At 37.0% G+C, this 20666-nt stretch overlaps 1 protein-coding gene across 21 annotated transcripts in view; it reads left to right on the top strand.

Moving 5' to 3' along the window:
- The window catches only part of THEMIS (thymocyte selection associated), a 211154-nt gene that overhangs the window by 95106 nt on the left and 95382 nt on the right, over nt 1–20666 (top strand). For 20 of the 21 annotated variants that reach the window (XM_063621313.1, XM_055263667.2, XM_055263675.2 and 17 more), the window contains one exon: nt 5239–6287. In XM_063621313.1, the coding sequence (XP_063477383.1) occupies nt 5239–6287 (1049 nt within the window). Of the gene's footprint in view, nt 1–5238; nt 6288–11804; nt 11922–20666 lie in introns of all 21 variants that reach the window. The other variant, XM_055263657.2, reaches the window with a different exon arrangement.

The raw sequence follows: 20666 nt of genomic DNA, 5'->3' as shown, positions 1-20666 counted from the left end.
CCCACCAAAGACTTTATTGCGTTTCTGTGTTTTTAATTTCTTTCTTTTTTTTTTTTTTTAGACAGAGTCTCGCTCTGTCACCCAGGCTGGAGTGCAGTGGCGTGATCCTGGATCACTGCAATCTCCAGCCCCCGGGTTCAGGCGATTCTCCTGCCTCAGCCTCCATAGTACCTGGGACCATGCCACCACACGCGTGGCTAATTTTTGTATTTTTATTAGAGATGGGGTTGCACTGTGTTAGCCAGGATGGTCTTGATCTCCTGACCTCATGATCCACCTGCCTCAGCCTCCCAAAGTCCTGGGATTACAGGCGTGAGCCACCACGCCTGGTCCTGTGTTTTTAATTTCTATCATTGCCTTTCGGTTTTCCCCTAGAGTTTCCATCTCTCTGTTTACATCACCTATCTTTCCCTACATGTTGTCCCCTTTTTCCATTATACTCCTTAGCATTATTATTAAATTTTAAGTTCCTGATCTGATAATTCCCAAATATGTGCTATATGTGAATCTGGCTTTGATGCTTGATTTGTCTCTTCAGAGTGTGCTTTTTTGCCTTATAATATATGTTGTAGATTTGGTTTTTTTTTTGGAGAGCCAGACATGATGTTTTAGATAAAAGAAACTGTGATAAATTCTCTTTTAACTTGATATTTTATGTTTATCTATCTAGAAGTTAGGCTGTGTTTATAGTTTACTATAATGATAGGTGTCAGAGGCTACATTTTCATGTAGTGCTCTTTCTTCTGTCTGCCCTGTTGACTTTAGTCTCTAGAGACTTCTTCTTAGGTACAGTTTTAAATGCCATTCTTTGAGTTGTAGTTTCCTGTTATTATACAGGAGTACTGTTGATGTGGTCTTATGGTATGGAGGAGGGATTTATATAATTTTATGATTAGGTTTCAGTTATTAGTGAGCCTGTGTCTCTAGGCCGTGACCTTCACAAGTGTTTCTCAGCTTTTTTGTTCCCTTTGGGAGAGACAGAATGGCTAGTGGAGGCTTGAGTTGGGTGTTCCCTTTCCTTTATGTAGAAGCACAGAGAAGTTTGGAGTTGGGTATTGCTTTTTCCCCACATAGAATATTAGAGGTGGCTTGGTTGGGTAATTCCCTTCCCCCATGATAGTTAGGCTCTGGTAAAGCACAAGTTGGTTAAGCTGTGCTAAAATAGTTTTCCTTGAGGACAGGCATTTTTTAAGGAGAACAGAATGCTCTGGGTATATTTCAGAATGGTTGCTTCTTCTCTCACCCTGCCAGAAGCACAAGGAAATTTTTCTCATTTTCACCCTGAGAACCTCAATGGGCCCCTAAAAGTAAGACTCAGAAAAGTGTGGGAGGTCCTCCTAAACACGCTCCCCAACCATGGGAGTTTTATCTCTTAAACGATTCTACCTTTAGTCCCCAGTTACCCTTGTATTCTTCCAGGTGCTGGCTCCAGCAGTGGTTTTGCCCCCAGTGAGCTATGACTGTTTGTATTTGCCCACCTGTCTAGTTTTTGGGGTGGTGGTTTGCCCTGTGACCTCAATTCTCTGGTGAATCTAGGATTTGTTGATTTTCACTGCATGTGCCATTTCCTTGTATTGAATCTTCTCTTTAGGCATCTATATCACGATTTTGCCTAATCTTTTTTATTAAAAAACTTCGATGAAAATATTTTACTTTGCTCATATATTTATACCTTGATCTCTCTATTATGTTGAAGACATTAAATACAAGTATTTATTGCATTGAACAGGCCATTGATTAAGTTAAACTGCAACCTTAAGAGACGTGTCTTAAAATATACAATAGCTACTATGAATAGTAGCAGGAATTTTAACATAGAAAACTTTTTTTTCCAGTGAAATTTTATGTAGAATATATTTACTGAATTGCTTCCTTTAGTGCTCACTCATGGACTTTGTTCTGGCAATTATTTTTTATGCATTAATTCATTTATTGAGTATCTACTATGTGCCAGGTGCCATTCTAGACATTCTAGACATTGATGAAGAAAACCATGAAAGCCTTCCGCCTCTGGGAAGGCATATGTTTCAGTTTAGGGAAACAAAAATAGAAAATGATCATAATATAAATTAGCAAGTTATGTGGAATGATAGAAAGTGAAGGGTGACATGAAATAGAGAAACAGAAAAGGACAAATAGAAGAGAAGCTTGCAATTTTAAATAGAGCATTTAGAGTAGGTCTCACTGCCAAGATGATATTTAAGCAGACTTGAAGAAGAAGAGGAGCTGGCTGTGAATATATCTGGCTGAAGCATGTAACAGGCAGAGGAAACAGGCTGTGCAAAGATCTGACTGACAATGAGGAGGTCCGGGAGACAGTGGGGAGTTAGAGTGAGACAAAGGACTAGCAGATGAGACCCAGGTGGTTCCAGGGGCCAGGTAAGGACTTTGGCTTTTATACTAAGTGAAAGGACTGACACTATAGCCTTATAAACGGAAGACAGACATGATTTATTTAGAATTTTAAAAATAATATTTGCTTTCCCTATTGAGACTTGACTGCAAGGATACCGGTAAGAAAGCCACTGCGACAAGCCAGGCAAGAGACAATGTGGCTTAGATCAGGATAGTCCTGATGTAAGATATTTCAGGTGTTAAGAAAGAGAAAAGCTAAGGATGTCTCTGAGATTTATGGACTGGACTGAACTGAAAGAAGAGAGTTTCCAATAGCTGAGTTTGGGAAGAGAGCATATAGCTTAGGTTTTGGGGGAAGATTAGATTTCAGTTTAAGCATGTTAATTTTGAGACATCTATTAGATGTCCAAGTGGAGATCTGAAGTAGACATACTGCCTTCAGGAAAATGTTTTGGCTGGAGCTATACTTTGGGTAGTCATCAGCATAAAGATGATATTTAAAGACATGAGACCACTTAAGATCAGTGTAGGCGTGGGTGTAGATAGAGGGAAAAAGAGAACCAAGACACCCTAAAAGGTGTGTGTGAGGGGTGGGTGGTGAATAGGGAGAAGAAACCAGCAAAACTGAGAAGAATCACAAGTGACGTAAGAGGAAAATAAGTGAGAAAAATGTACCAAAGAGGAGGGAATCTAATCTACTTTGTCAAATGCTGCTGAGATCTTAACTAAAATAAGATAGGCTAGCATCATTTCAGTGGATTTAGGCATAGAAGTATTGAAGATAGGTCAGTAATTGAATACAAAAAATTTAAGAGTTTGAATAACACGGCCTGTAGGATTTCTCCAGCAGCGATAAAGTCCTCCAATGCATTAAAGCTATTCCTAGCCCACAGCACCCACCATGTACAAAGAAAGATTGGGATCTAGCTTGCATTGAAACTGATGTTCTGGTGGATCAATTCTGAGTTCTCAGGAAGTCCTTGATGGCATCTATTCTACTAATCTCTAGCTCTTCCCTAGACTTGAGGAATAGCATGAGCCTATCTAGAGCTAGCTCTAGAATTCTTAAACCTAGCTCATTTTGATTCAAACAACCAGAATTTTAGTTTCTAAACTTACCTTGAGGTGCAGGGAAGCCAGTAGGTATAATGTCAAAAGTTAGTGTATGCTAAACTTTATAAAATAATTTATTAATGTAAGAAGTGCTCTTTCAACCCTCCTTTTTTTTCTAAAAATTAAAAATCTTTACAATTTTGCAGACCTTTAACCTATAGGCAACCACTGATTTTTTTTTTTACAAGAAAATAATACTTTTTCATTGCTGCATCTTCAGAAACTCTATAATTACACAGGACATATAAGTAATATTACATAAATCACACAGGTTTTTTGATGCTGCATAAACAGTTAATAATATTAAAAGTAATATATGTGTAATGTTTTATAAGAGGATATTCTGTCTTCTAAATCTTCCAAATTGTTCGTTATTAAAAGCATGGAAGGAAGAAAAAAATGATGGAAGGGTGGCTGCAGATATTGAAAATCAATGCCATATCATGAAAATGCTATAAAATTTATGTTAGTAAATTATCAAGAAAATATGGACTATTATAATACCCCGTTAATATTAACACATAACTTTAGTATCTTTTTTTTATTTTTATGTTTTGAGACAGGGTCTCTGTCACCCAAGCTGAAATGTAGTGGGTATGATCATGGCTCACTGCAACCTTTGCTTCTCAGGCTCAAGCGATCTTCCCACCTCAGTCTCCTGAGTAGCTGGGACATGCCACCAGGTTCAGCTAATTTTTTCTAATTTTTCTACAGAGACAAGGTCTCACTATATTGCCGACGCTAGTCTCGAACTCCTGGGCTGAAGCAGTCCTCCCAGCTTAGCCTCCTAAAATGCTGGGATTATAGGCATGAGACACAGTGCCTGGCTAATACATAAGTTTATTAATTCAGGACCATTTATAATGATACTATGTTGGGTAGTATATGAGGAACAGTTAAATAAATGCAGGACAATATTTTAAGCATCTCTGTAGTCTCAAAGGAAGACTCGTGAGACAGTGGATGGTTGGAAAAAATACAGCTATCCATTAACCCCAGTGACGCATGAGGCAATGAATACATTGGTGAGCACTCACCAGCATACCTAGGGCTCTTTGATGGCTCCCCTGATTGTGACCCACTCTGCACCACTCCTTTGGTAGGCAGGTATAATATAATACCAGTGGAGAAAGAAAGAACTTTGACATTGGAAAAATATTGCATCTTGGTATTTATTTTCTTATATTAATCTCAAGTATCTTGTATCTCATGATTTTGTAATATTGTTTCATCTCATAGGATATGATTTGGTATAAAGGTATGTTTTGGGTCAAAACTTTCTTCTATGATAATTTGATATATAAAGTCTGGCCCTCAAGAATATGACTTAAAATGACCTAATAACTTATAAACCTTCATATAAAATTTATGAACACATTTACATACATATTCACACACATATCTATATTCATGTATGTTATGGATGATAAAAGTGTAAATATAAGCACAGGAATATTTAACATGAGAATCAGGACAGTGATTGTACGTCAGTAGAAGTGAGGATATGATTTTGAGTAGGTTCCCTAGAGCTCCAAGGTACTGGCTGATGTCTGTTTCTTAAACTGAGTATGGGCTTATGGGTATTGGTTTTATATTCAATCTCTTTCATCTTAAAATTTGAAAAAAGGAAAATCGCACATAAGAAATGATATATGATGATCATCTGAGTTCTTTATTTTGTAAAAGAAATTTATTTATGGCATCAGGAGAGTATCTCACAGCAAACATTTTGAAGAACAAAGTATCATAGTGATTTTTTTTTCTTTTCAGTTCGTAAAGATATAATCCGCATCCTCCCCAGTCTAGATGTCGAAGTCAAAGACATCACTGATTCTTACGATGCTAACTGGTTTCTTCAGCTGTTATCAACAGAAGATCTTTTTGAAATGACTAGTAAAGAGTTCCCCATAGTGACTGAAGTCATAGAAGCACCTCAAGGAAATCACCTGCCCCAAAGCATTTTACAGCCTGGGAAAACCATTGTGATCCACAAAAAGTACCTGGCATCAAGAATCTTAGCTTCAGAAATTAGAAGCAATTTTCCTAAAAGACACTTCTTGATCCCCACTAGCTATAAAGGCAAGTTCAAGCGGCGACCGAGGGAGTTCCCAACAGCCTATGACCTAGAGATCGCTAAGAGTGAAAAGGAGCCTCTTCACGTGGTGGCCACCAAAGCCTTTCATTCCCCTCATGACAAGCTGTCATCCGTATCTGTTGGGGACCAGTTTCTGGTACATCAGTCAGAGACCACTGAAGTCCTCTGTGAGGGAATAAAAAAAGTGGTGAATGTTCTGGCCTGTGAAAAAATCCTCAAAAAGTCCTATGAGGCAGCGCTGCTCCCTTTGTACATGGAAGGAGGTTTTGTAGAGGTGATTCATGATAAGAAACAGTACCCGATTTCTGAGCTCTGTAAGCAGTTCCGCTTGCCCTTCAATGTAAAGGTGTCTGTCAGGGATCTTTCCATTGAAGAGGACGTGTTGGCTGCCACACCAGGACTGCAGTTGGAGGAGGACATCACAGACTCTTACCTACTCATAAGTGACTTTGCCAACCCCACGGAGTGCTGGGAAATTCCTGTGGGCCGCTTGAATATGACTGTTCAGTTAGTTAGTAATTTCTCTAGGGATACAGGACCATTTCTAGTCAGGACTCTGGTAGAAGAGATCACTGAAGAGCAATATTACATGATGCGGAGATATGAAAGCTCAGCCTCACATCCCCCACCTCGCCCTCCCAAACACCCCTCAGTAGAAGAAACAAAGTTAACCCTGCTAACCTTAGCAGAAGAAAGGACGGTGGACCTGCCCAAGTCTCCCAAGGTAAGGCTATGTTTTGCAATCTTTCCTCTGGAGTGTGTTCCTTGAGGCAATTTGTTTCAAGTCTTTTCTGAGTGTGTTTTGCTTACTTTTCTTTCTTTCATGCCATATTTGCAATGAGCTTTTCTGATGTGCAGTAGATGAATGAACATCGAAAGTGCGTAAGCTGTTGCAGCGTTTTATATTTTGATGTGGCATGAAGTTTAATATTGAATTGGAAATAGCAGAGATGACATTTGGATATGATGACCCAAATTGCATTTTCAGTGGGTTTTGGTAATTAAGAATATTTTATAAAGTGCCTTAGAAGCAAACCTCTTTTATTTTAGAAGTTCTGTTAATTTTTTTCTAAGTAAAATTTAATACCTCATCCAGGAAATTAACATACAGCAAACTCTCTTCTTCTTGGGATGGGGGGTTACTGGTAGTATGCATATATAGCACATGTCTTCATTTTGTTTTATGTGCAGAAAAATGTAAAAATATCTTGGCAGAACAGTGTGTGAGAATGTGAGCATCTGCCCACATTCTGCTTATCTTAGAATCGTAATCTTTAACAGTTCTATTGAAAAACAAAATCAATAAAATTGCAGACAGTATGAAATCATTACAGAATCAACAACTCCATAACCACTCTAAAGATTTTGGAGGGTGATTCAGCTTCATTTCCACCTGAGGTCTTTGCCTCTTGAAAACTGCCCTCTGGCTGCCTGCAAAGCGCTTGCCCTTACACCATGATGCGTAGGTTCTTTATCCAGCCGTGGTTCTGTGGTGTGTGGAAGGAGTGCATTCTGGTCTGGCAGATGTTGTACTTGCAGCTTAGGGAAACAAAGCAATTAGTAAAACAAAGAGATGCTGTGTTTACTCTCTATGCTTAGACATAATAACAGCCTTAGGCTCCAAGTATATGGATATGGAAATACTTTTATTTCTACATCTCAGATATTGCATTCTGATTGTAGCTAGGGAAATCCATTAAGGATATCCAAAAGCATCTTTAGAAAAAGATAAAACCAGCAGAAATTTTCTTCCCAGACAAACAGTTTGGAAAGAGTCATTTGATATAATACGATGATTTCCAAATAATGTTGATTAACGTGTTGCTATTATTTCGAAGGGTATCTTTGGCTTCTCCCATTTAACATATTTTTATTACTGAACTAAATAGTGAGAAACGAAATGAGAAGTGAAATGCCTTCTTTGTTTTTTAGTGGTAGGCAGAATAATTTCCCCCTCACTCAAATATTTATATGCCTAAATTCCCAGAACCTATGAATATGTTACTTTGCATGGCAAAAGAGACTTTTCACCTGTGCTTAAAATTAAGGACATCAAGATGAGAGTATCTTGGATTATCCAGGTGGGTCCAATTTAATCACAAGAGTCCTTACAAGAACCTTCCCAGAAAAGACCAGGGTTAGAGGGACTGTAACTACGTAAGAACGGTCAGAGATCCAACATTGCTGCATTTGAAGATGGAGGAAAGGAATCCTGAGCTAAATAACACAAATGGCCTCTAGAAGCCAGAGAAGACAAGGAATCAGATTCTTTCCCAGAGTCTCCAGGAAGGAGTGCAGCAGACAACACTGGTTTTAGCTAGTGGGACCCACGTCAGCTACTAACCTATAGGACTATAAAATAATAAATTTGTATTATTTAAGCCACTAAGTTGATAGTAATTTATTATAGTAACAATAGAAAGATAATATAAAACATCAAGTTGAGAAGGAGGAATACTTAAAAACCATAGACAGTCAAATCTATATGCAAGTCACTACCTGTTTTGCTGGAAACGTGGTTTTTTTGTTGTTGTTGTTGTTGTTGGTTTTTTGTTGTTGTTTGTTCGTTTTTGCTTTAAATGAATTTATTAGCACACGTACCCATAGAGCACTTAAGGGTACAGCTAAGCTTCAGGAATAATTGGAACCAGGATCTTGAAAACAGCCTAAGTTGTTTTTACTTTTCGTTACATATTGGCTTTCTTTTCCCAGGCAAACTTTCTCAGTTTTTTTTTTTTTTTTTCCAACCTACTGCTAAGAGTTCCTGCATCTTACATCTCATTTTTTCATCCCTAGAGAAGAAGATAATCTCTTTGGCTCAAAATTTAAAAATGAAAGGGCCTTGAATGGATTAATGCCCATCTCCTGACTCAACCAATTTTTTGCTTACTCCAACTAGATGCACGATTGGAGGGTACCTGTTTGTGCTATTATAACATAATACCACAGACTCAGTAATTCATAAATAACAGAAATTTATTGTTTTAGAGTTCTGGAAGCTGGAAAGTCCAAGATCAAAATGCCAGCAGGCTCCATCTCTGGTTCCAAGATGGCCTCTTATTGTTCCATTTACTGGAGAGAAGGAATGTTGTGTTGTCACACAGCAGAAGTGGAGGAACTCTTTCCCCAAACCCTTTTCTTAGCAACATTAATCCATTAATGAGGGCTCTGCCCACATAATAAAAACACATCTCATTAGGACCCACCTTCCAACAATGTTGTTGTTGGTGATTAAGTTTCCAGCATATAAATTTTGGAGGGAATAAAACATTTAAACCATAGCAGTTGGGAGGAGAATGAGGTGTGGTTGCCTCTAGTATCTAGCAATACAGAATTGCAGGATGTGAAGATATGGAGATACAAATAGTAGATGTCCAGGACCATCAGAAAGAAAGCACTCATAGGGAAAAAAAAGGTTAAAATTTTTAAAAATTGTTCTTTGCCAGGCATTAGATGAAAATGATCTAAGTGTTTTATTAGGAGAGAAACTCACAGAACAACATTACGCCTAGATTACTAAACTGAAGTGAATGCAATCTTTGACTAAACCCGTACATGTGGGATTCCAGATACTTAATAATTCCTAACTGTTTTTTTACTGGTCAGACCCCACATGGAGTCTTGGTGTTCAATCCTGAGTCCCACTCTAGAGACTATTAACTGGAGTATGTAAAGAGCTGTTAAAGATGTTAAGAGGTTCTGGAGCCATTTTCATTTGAGGAATAGTTGAAAACATTGAGTGATAATCTAAAATTGGAAGACTTGATACTAGATGATATTAGTTATTTTATACATTTAAATACTTGCTTTGTGGCAGAGTGCAGACTCATATTCCATTACAACATCTTCAACACTGGGTGAAAGTTAAAGGGAGGACAAATTTGGTGTAATATGTTGGAACAGGTTTCTTCTCCCCAAAATGTTTATGGTAGAAGATAGGAAATCATGTCAGTGATATTGTCAGGGAATCCCTGCTTTGGTTGAGAATTTATCAGACAGTTGAGAAGAGTCTACAATTCTTTGTTTATGAATAGTTCCTTTAATTCTAGTGTGATAGATAAAGCATTATATTTTCTCTGAAAACACTCTAAAATGTCAGTGGATGCTATAATTCACCTGTATTTAGACCTACTAACCTTCTTATTTTCAGCAATTATTTTTTACCATGAAGGCAGGAATCTGCTTAACACATTGTTTATAGAATGTAAACAGAAGCTCTTTCAGTTTCTTCATAATCTACTCCAAAAATTTTGCAACTATTTCTTATTCTCACAAAGTCATCCTTTCATATATTCCTTTTATGTTTCTTTTGATATTTACATGAAGTCTCTTCTATCATGTGTGCTTTTGAAGAACATTTTTTATACTTCGTAGGTAGGAATCAGCCATTAAAAAACAGCCTCTAAGATTATGGCTTATATATGGAATATTGCTTTAAATTTGGATAACAAATAGTAAGGGTTATTCAGAGTTTAAATATTCAAACTCATTTAGCTCATTAAAATGCAGTTTTACATGCACAAAGAAGAGTACTAGATGCTTAATTATATGAATTTACTTTTGCCTTCCCAATGGACTGTTAACTTTACTAAACCATTTCTTGCATTAAGTAACAGACAGATGTATGGGCAATCTAAGAGTAAGAATCTAAAATTCACTCTGCATTAGCCAAATTAACCTATAGCAGGTATCTGCTGTTGGTTATGAACACTACAAGCTCATCTAAAATGTTTGGAAATTAAGAATATATGAGGACAGGTTACAGGAACTAGGAGAAATAGAAAGAATTGTTTTCCAAGGTAAGATTGGCAACTGTTCTCCAGCTTTAGCAATACGTTAAAAGAAAAAAAAAATAGATTGGTGTAGAAACTACACCAATGGTTACCAACAGGATTATAGCCTACTTCAAGACCTATGAGATTTTATGTGAAATAATATTATAGTTGTTCTTTAAATGTGTTAGTTAACTGTTTATAAGAATAATGTATGGAATCTAAACAAAGGAGTGAGAATAGGCCAGGGGAATCCTCAAAATTTCCTTTAGGTTTATGACATAATGCAGAAATAATGTCTTTAGGATCTGTGTATCTGAATTTTTAATCTGATGGAAACAATATTATAAATTGACTAAATAAATGAAGCTGGGCCTGAAATTGTGTTCTAAATAGAAATGTTGTCAGGTAGATTCTCCTTCCTTGAAGGTTGGTTTCTATGTTAGAAGTGGTTTCAGATAGTTCAGAAGAACGTATACTCACTGGGGTTTTTGCCTGTCGTGAATATATATGGCTATGACTCCTGAGTGCCACACAGGAGAAATGCAACTTCTGTATTCTGATGAAAGGGCCTATAACCAGACAGAAAAACAAACCTTTGGTTGAAAGATGAGATATTCCATGTCTTCAGAGACTGCAGCTGGGACCAGAAATCTTGTATTTCACTAACTCTGTTTGACCATTTCATGCCCAAGTGTCCACTTTGCTGCCTGAATTTCTAGATTTCTGTCGGACCAGAACACCCATAGGAGACATTAAGGCAAAGAGCAAGGGAAGCAGTAATGGCAAGGTACTGTGAAATGAGCAGAAAAAAATCCTGCACCAGAATTAGAGTGAGGGCTGAAAAGGGCAGAAGGAAAGCAATGGTTCCTGGGGAGTGCAGAGAGAACACTTCAGCAGCTGCTGCTGGCGCTAAATTGTCACTTCTGATCTGGTGTGACAGTTACAGTGGCTGAAATGTGTTAGAGAAACCCACGTTACTGGGCTAAATCTAGATCATTAGAGAGTAGTATTATACCCACTTGTTTGTTATCGATAGGGTTTGGTCACAAACAATGTGACTTTTTGTTTTTGTTAACCTGATGTAATATAAATACATTAAGAGTGTTTGAATGTGTAGCTGACTCTGAGCTTCTGAACACTCACACCTTTCTACTCACGGTAGGTCCTTTTCGTGTAACATGGAAGCTGTAGTACTGATTTCCCTCTGAATAGGGAAGATTACTGTTAGAGAGTTTTTCAAAGACCCAACACAATGAAGATGGAATATGGACATATTTAAATATTGGGTTTTCGAATCTGAAAATAAGAAAAATAAAGGAAACTTTTGAACTTCCTTTAAAAAATTGACAAAATTTGACTGTGAGATACAATTGTAGCTGTTTTGACTGTGAGATACAATTTTAGCTTTTTTTTTTTTTTTTTTTTTTTTTTTTTTTTTTTTAATGAAGTCTCACTCTGTTGCCCAGGCTGGAGTGCAATGGCACCATCTTGGCTCACTGCCACCTCTGCCTCCCAGGTTCAAGCAATTCTCTGTCTCAGCCTCCCAAGTAGCTGGGATTACAGGCACCCGCCACCAAGTCCGGGTAATTTTTGTATTTTTAGTAGAGATGGGGTTTCACCATCTTGGCCAGGCCAGTCTTGAACTCCTGACCTTGTGATCCACTCACCTGGGCCTCCCAAAGTGCTGGGATTACAGGCATGAGCCACTGCACGCAGCCAATGTTAGCATTTTTTTGGTAGCTATTTGAGCTTTCCTTAGAGTAAGACATGTACAGATTAATAAATCATGGTTTTTGAGTTGCCTGAGGTCTGTCGTCTAGTAAATGGCATGGGCTATAAACAGACAACTAAGCAAGTGAAAAAGACGGGAGAAGAGGGCAAAGGATGAATAAAGGAAGTGCTGGGTTGAAAGTTAGCCAAACTTGAGTTATAGCTGAAACCTTGAAGGTACAAATCTGTGCCCAATGGCATGTACGGAATATTTACAAGCTCTTTTTGTGCTTCTGGAATGGGAGAGGAGTGATCTGAATTTTAGTTTTGCTCTAGGCATGACATGTACTGTGTTGATACTTCTATCTGGATAGCTGAATTGGTATAATTGAGTTTTAAATGAAAAAGAATTGGTTAAGCTAAAATATTCTCAATATCACCTGATTTTAGGGAAATTTCAAGAAACAATGAACAAATCTTCATACTAATAATAAAATATTGATTTTCTCTGGATAATTTATGGCTAAAGAACATGGTTTTCATTATGGCATGATTGAAGTACACTTTCAATTGGAAATATTTGAATAAACTAAAATTTTGGCCCTCTCTGAACTTTTTAACACCTGAGAATGTTCTCACCTGGGGGGCGATGATGAAAAACATTAGCTAATACTGACCCCCACTCCTTATCTATAGTGTCAAGAACAAAAATACCACCAAATATGTGATGTCATATTTTCGGTGTTACTATTACTTTTTTAGCAGAAAAAAAATGTGAATTTATAAAATTTATTTATTTTCTCAATAGATTAGCAAAAGGCTTGAGCAAAATTTGGACTAAATTATTTTGCATTAGATTTCTGGCCTTTAAGAAAATTAAATAGTTTTCATTTACTTAAATGTCCACTACATGGAAATTCCTGTTTGAAATGATAGCAATAATGGAAAAATGATCAGTTCATTGCACAGTATGTATTAAGTGAGAGCATTTGAATTGCCAACTTCCTATAATCTCTATAGAAGTTTTAGTGCCTGTAATCACTAAGTTGAGTGTGGGCTCACTAGATATTTATGTTCCTTTCTTTGAGCTTATTACCTTCAGTTTTTCTTTAAAAAAAAAAATCAAAAGAGCAGTTGAAGAAAAGTAGAGGAGATAAGTTCCAGTTGGCTATGCAGTTTTGAAACAGATTTATCTGAATTTTCCATTACTATATTTGTCAGTTGTGAATTTATTTTAGAATAAAAACCTTGCCTAAAAATAAATTGATAAGACATAAGCTATATATTTGAGCAAATAAGTTTTGCTACAATTCCCCAGTTTCTTGCAAGTTAACCATTACTTTTAATCTTCGGTGATATTTTCATTGATATCAGAACTACATCAATAAATATATTAATGCTTTGCTTCCCAAACCAAATTTTCCTGGATAAATATTAGGACAGAAAATGAGCACAAGATGGCTATGAAAGAATGCATAAAAATAGGCTTCCAAAAATCAGTATTTTTCCCAAATTTTGAAAAGTAAAAAACCTAAGAAGAAACAGATTTGTCTTAGAAATAGAAGAGAGTAGAAAGTGAAAATGAACTTTAAATTTAAGAGACGAGAGGGCCCATAAATACTCTAAAAATTCATAGACAAAGAAAAGATTCATGTATGCGTTATTTAAGGAAAAACTCTCAGCAAACCTTTTATAGCCGTAAACTTTTTCATATACTTTGTCCAGAATCTAACTTCAGTATAATCATGATGTCTTAGAAATTTTCTAAGCAATACTTAATTAAGATACACTTCTAATAGGACAAGTTGCTTTTAGCCTCTTTGTAAGAGGCTGAAATATCTCTAATGCTCTCATTTGAGATATTTACCATTGGTCTCCTTTGAGATATTTACCATGAGCCAATTACACAGACAATTCTAGATCTCATGAGAGCAAAATAAGAGGGAATTCTATAAAATCAGAAGGCTATTGACTACAAAATTAGCCAAACAAGAACCAAATTGTACATTAAAGACCACAAGAAATGTATAATAAATCCACTATTATTTATGAAGGTGCACACAAAATCAAAAAAGGCTGATTATAAAATTGTGAAGTCACACACTATATAAAAGGAATAAATATTTGTTTTTTTAGTGTAACTGAAAAGATACCAATATTATTCTGACTTGTGACATTATGCTCATTCAGATCACTAACTTTACATACCATTTGTCCTTAATAAAAGTTTGTTGTTGTTATCAAATGCTTTTAAAAATTGTAATTAAGGTCTTAAAAGTATGCAATTACCAGTTGTGAAATAGGATAAAACACAAAGTCATGTAAGACTTGTTTTCTCAATTGTTATCCAAGGCTGAGAACCACCCTATCCGAGATATTGTTCTCTTCATTGGTTCTGATTTCAGCTTTTCTCCTGAGGTAAAATCATTTCTGTATTTTCCATTCATACTAGACTCTGCTCCAACCAAATTCTCACAAGGTTGTCAGACATCCTGTGTTCAATAATAAAATATCCAAAGGTCTGTGATCCAGACTGATCTCAATCTTCTGTAATAAAAACACCAGCTGCTCATTACTGAGCTGGCACTATACCAGGTGCTTACATGTATTAATCTCTTATTTAATCTTCCACATTGCTCCATGAGATGGATGCTGTGATCATCTCTATTTTGCAGATAAGGTAATTTAGGCTAAGCGGTATATAAGGTGTGTCATGGTTATCAATGATACTCAGGTTGCCAGATTTTATGGTCAATCCTCAGTCCTCATATTATTTGAATACTAGGTAGTATGTGGCACAGTTAAACACTACCAACTTTTTAAAACCCTTTCTTAGAATTCTGGAATATTATGCCTTCCTGATTTCTTTATACTATAGTGGTTGTATTTTTCTCTCATCTTTTTTGGTGGCTCTTCTCCGATCTCCCTTAACTCTTAATGTTCAAGTGCCCTTGAGCTCAGTCTTTGGTCTCCTTTCTATCTATGCCTACTTTTAAAATTCCTATCCACACTCACAAATTTCTTATTTTATGCATATAAAATGTCTGTCAGTAGAATTATTCATGTATATGGATTCATTAAGGAAAGCAACCAGAAATGGTGTCATATTTTTCTGTTAAAATCTGCTTAAATATGTGTAAATGTCATTTTTTAAGGAGAGTTCAGCTCTTGGGAGATGCTAGCTGTATCACTATGTCTGTTCTGTAGCAGTTACAGTTTTCAACTATACCTCTGGAAGAGATCGAAGGTCAGGGAAAGTGATCAGGTAAGGAAACAGCCTTCCTGCTGACATGCTATTCTTATGAATGTAGGCTTATCATGCTTAGGACTTTTCTTTCCTGATCCAGTGATGAGAAGAAAGTTGAGAATATCTTGAACTCTCTATGAGACATTACAATTTTAGCTGATGAACTTTGGCATCAGCAAAAACTCTTTAGTAACAATTCAGGATTTAGCTGAAATAAGTTTCAGGAAGTAGAACTAAGAATAGGAGTAGAACTTAGGACTATTAATTTGAATATCATATTGAGTAGGTGATAATATAAGATCCAGAGAGAATATGCAGTCTTCTCTTCATTAAAGTAGATAGGGATGTATAACAGGAAAAGATTAATAAAGGGTTAATGTGTTCAGGAGCACAGAATAATGAACACTTTAATAATAAGCAAAGAAAGATTCAGAAAAAAGAGAAAGCAGATCAGTGTTTTCCTAGAGAGACAAGTAGGCATAACACTGCCTACTGAATGACAAACAACAAGAGGAACATTTTTGGGTGATGAAAAGGTTCTAAAACTGGATTATGATAATGGTTGCACAGATCTATAAATGTATTAAAATCATAGCATTGTACACTTAAAATCATCAATCATACCTGAATACAGCTATTAAAATATTCTAATTATAGCCTAGATAATCAATTCAAACAGAGGCAGGGAGACCAGTTAGGAAGCTAAAACAATAATATAAGAGGATGCCTGCCTCTGTGAATGGAAGACACATATTCAAGAGAATTTTATCATACGGTAGGTGTAGCTTGTATGGTTGATAAATTGTAGAAAATAAGAAAGGTACAAGATAAGGAAAGTATCCAGATTTCTAACATAAGCATCAGAATGGATGGTGGTGAAATTGATTAAAACACATTCAGAAAATTCATTAAAATAAAAAACACAGAACATAGATAGAAGAATAGCATATTATTCAGGGTTCTCTAGAGGGACAGAACATTTCCCTTTCCACAATGCACAGTTACCCTGGTAAAAGGCTAGAGGTCTCCTTGGGGAAGGATGGGAGAAAGATTCACTGCATGAATTGTCGGTAATGTAGTGGGGTCCTTCCTCAAGGAGTGCTGGTCTCCCCTTCATTCAAGGGGTTCTGGGTCTGTAAACTGGCTCAAGTCTGGAAATTGATTGAGGGGCCATGATTCTCTATTTTTTATAATTCAAATTAGTCTTTTGCCCATTGGACCTAGAAGTTTTCTGTTTGTATAATTTAAGTAGGAATACAGTAGGCTTCCTATCAATTTCACTTCTAGGAACACTGTGATTAATTAGCCAATGCCAGAGCTCTACACATGTCAGATTATTCTGATTGCCACTTTGCCTCTGCTGTCCATTATGGTAGCTACGCCCACCTTTGCTTTGATGTTGAGTGCTGCCACTTGGCCCCTGCCACCTCAGGATCCGATTATTCCCACTACATTTAAATTTTGTAGTTGAGTGATGGTGGTTCCCTCGTTAGATCTGACATACAGAAAAGAGCAATTACAGGGCTCTTCAAGATGCAGGTGCTGCCCTCATAAATCTATTTTGCAAGGCATTGGTCAAGAGTATATCTCCTGGACCCTCCCAGCTGGGATGAGTAGGTCTAAAGTGACTAATCCACTCCACCATCCCAATCTCCCTAAGCCTTTGGATCCTTTCCTTTACATTAAACCAAGGGAGATCAGGCATTTCCAACTTGCTCACAGTGGGCCATCTTTTAATCTATATTTCACCTAACCAAGCAAATAAACTCTTAGAACCTTTTTTAACTCCCCAAGCTGCAACATTAAATGCAAAGTTCCTACTTAGTGGGCCCAAATCAACAAATTCAGGCTGATCCAACTGTATATTCCTTCCACCATTATCCCACACCCTTAATATCCATTACCATGCCTGTTCTCCAGATTTTTCTTTATATAAATTGAGAACTCAAGCAGTTCTTTTCCAGTGTAGTGCATCTCCTCATGGGTCACACTCCCAACCTCACCTCTAGGGGCCCACCAGGACTTTAGTCTAGTTGTAGGTCTAGAAGCAAACAGGGGTGTTGGGGGTGGCTCCTGAGGAGAATCAACATTATCTTGCCTGGCAACTGCCTCAGGGGAGGCCATCACTGTTGCCTCAGGCAGTGCAGGGTTTATCTCCTCAGACAAAGGTGGAAAGGCTGATGGCAGCATGGGTTGAGGAGGGGATGTTGTCACTACTGGGGACGGGGAAGCTGTTTCTTCTGGCAAAAAAGCAAAAAAGGTTCATGACAGTTTACAAACTCAGTGTCTCCAGCTTCTTCAGGGTCTTCCCACTCGTCCTCATTCTAAGTTGCAGGGTCCCATTCTTTTCCAGTCAATATCCTCACTTTAACAGTAGACACCTGGCAAGGCTGTGCATGTACCTTTTGTTGTAGGTCAGCCACTCACATGATAAGAGCTTGTGTCTGTTTTTCCACAATTTCAGCTCTTTCTGTACAGGAGACTCAGGGCAATCTTAGCAGATTTGAGGCTTGGTATCTACTTCTGAAGCCGGGAGACAGAATCCTAGATTTCATTCGTCACTTTGCCCACTGAACTTAGGAGCAACCAAGGAGCTTCATTATATTCTCCACGTATGGTTAAAGGTTCCTTGGTTCTCCACATACGGTCAAAGGTATTATGTATAGAGTCACTAAACTCCTTGCCTCTTATGAGCATGTATCAGGAATGTCAAATGCATTTATTTTGCATAACTCTCTAAATAGTTCATGCCAAGGACTATCAGTGTTCTCCACACTATTAGAAGTAGAGTCCTTAGCATTTTTGGATCTAATCATATTATGCAGCCAACTCCAGAAACCCCAAAACCAACTAAAGAACTCCATCCTTAATATTCTGTTCCTCTTCCTCTAGAACCACTCCTGTTACCAAAATCTGTATTAGTCAGGGTTCTCTAGAGGGACAGAACTAACGGAATATAGGTCCCACAATAGGCCATCTTCAGGCTGAGAAGCAAGGAGAGCCAGTCCAATTCCAAAACTGAAGAACTTGGAGTCCGATGTTCAAGGGCAGGAAGCATCCAGCATGGGAGAAAGATGTAGGCTGGGAGGCTAGATCAGTCTCCCCTTTCCCGTTTTTCTGCCTCCTTGTATTCTGCTGCACTCTAAGCTGATTCGATTGTGCCCACTCAGATTAAGGGTGGGTCTGCCTTTCCCAGCCCACTGACTCAAAGGTTAATCTCCTTTGGCAACACCCTCACAGACACACCCAAAATCAATACTTTGTGTCCTTCAATCCAGTCAAGTTAACACTCGGTATTAACCATCGCAAATGGTTTTACAGAAGCAAGGTTACAGTTTAGTTTGGTTTGAAATTTCTGAGTTGAGATGCCTAGTATGATGTTTACCATGGGTCTGTACTTTAGGAAAGAAATCTAAGCTAAGGACAATGATTCAAGTGTCAACAAATATGTGATAAATAATGTCCTTTGAGAAGGTGAGATGAAGCTAGAGTGGGTAGCCCATGAGAGAAGAAGATGGAATTTTTTTTCTGAGGAAGTCCAAAATATAAGGAACAAAGGAAATATATTAAAAAATCTAAAATATAAGAACCAGAGGGCTTTATTGGCTGAGTGATAACAATGAATCAGTCACTATTCTGTTTTCTATATGCATCAACTCATTTAGTCCTCATACAAAACTAGTGAAATTAATTCCATAATTATTATTATCCCAATTTTACAGATGAGAAAAAGCTCATCAACAATAGATAACTTTCCAAGACCACATGTATGGATTATTGCTTTTCAGGTATAAATAGTGAACAACATTTTGAGGGACTCAGTACTATGAAGAACGTTTGTGATTTTAGAATCAAAATTCAAGCCATGGCTAATTGATGCTTTTTTTCTCCTAATAAAAATTGTGAACATCATTATGACTAAATTGGTCACTTAAGATTTCATGGATCTATAACTTGTCAAAGAAAAATTTTCTGAAATACATCATCCTCAATTGGCTCCTTCTTCTGGAATATGACTTGTTATCATGGTATGGGTAAAGGATGGTAGAGAATCAAGAACTACAAATAATGCACAAATGTGAAATCTCTATCTCTATCAATTGCACTTATTTAATTGGCAAGAGAAAATCATAGTCCATGTGTATGTTCGAGTGTGAAAGTGTAACCTTCCCTTAAGCCTGAAAGTAGAGGGAAACTGGGTACTAGTGAACGATATAAGAACTATTACACAGTCCAGCAAGAAAGAAGGAAGGAAAGAAGAAAGAAAAAAAAGAAAGAAAGAAAGAAAGAAAGAAAGAAAGAAAGAAAGAAAGAAAGAAAGAGAAAGAAAGAAAGAAAGAGAGGGAGGGAGAGGGAAGGAAGGAAGGAAGGAAGGAAGGAAGGAAGGAAGGAAGGAAGGAAGGAAGGAAGGAAGGAAGGAGAAAGAAAGAAAGAAAAAAGAAAGAAAGAAAAGAAAGAAAGGAAGAAAGGAAAGAAGAAAGAAAGAAAGAAAGAAAGAAAGAAAGAAAGAAAGAAAGAAAGAAAGAAAGAAAGAAAGAAAGGATTACCAATGGGATGGTAATTTTCCTTCTCTTATTTCTTATCTTTGCAAACGCCACCACCATCTACTGACTTGCCTAAACCAAATATGTAGGAACAGTCCTTCCTTTTTTATTCCTGTTTCCATTTTGTCAATCATCAAATCCTGTAGATTCCATTTCTTTGACATCTCTTGAATATATATACCTCCTTACTTCAGGTCTTCATCATTTCTTATCTGGATTATTGAGACCATCTCTTAACTAGTCTTTTTGTTTTTGATCACCACACTTAAATTTATTATCCACATTACTGACAATTTGATCATTCTAAAAAGAAAATCTTACCATGTATCTCTCTTGCTGAGAACCTGTTGTGGCTTTCTTTTCAATAGTTTATCATCTGTCTATTATTTATTTCTCAAGCCTTTCTACCTCCATACCTTGCCTCACATTTATATATTTAGTATTTGGCTATATTAAACATTTGCAGCCTACAAATACTTTATTCTCTTCTGAGTCTTTAATTTTTCAATTGGAATTTTGTTACTTTTTTAAACAACCATTTATTGAGAGCTCACTAACATTTAAGTAACTAAATAGTTCTCATTCAATTCTTTCCATATCCCTATGAGTGTTATTAATATTCCCAAGACACGAACACTGAAGCTCAGAGAATAATTATGAATCTTATTTTAAATGTGCGATCACAGTTCATGAAAGATCTGAGGAAAGAGAACTACTACTCAGTGTGAGCTAGAATTTGAAACTATCCTTTATTTAGAGCACTCTTTGTTGTTACTTGTTCTAGGAAATTTCCCAGGTGCTCTTCTGCCTCTCAACCCATAGCTTGC

Source organism: Symphalangus syndactylus, chromosome 2, assembly GCF_028878055.3.
Source record: "Symphalangus syndactylus isolate Jambi chromosome 2, NHGRI_mSymSyn1-v2.1_pri, whole genome shotgun sequence".
Taxonomy (NCBI): domain Eukaryota; kingdom Metazoa; phylum Chordata; class Mammalia; order Primates; family Hylobatidae; genus Symphalangus; species Symphalangus syndactylus.
Note: the sequence above shows the minus strand (reverse complement) of the source record. Positions and strands in the feature narration are given on the sequence as shown.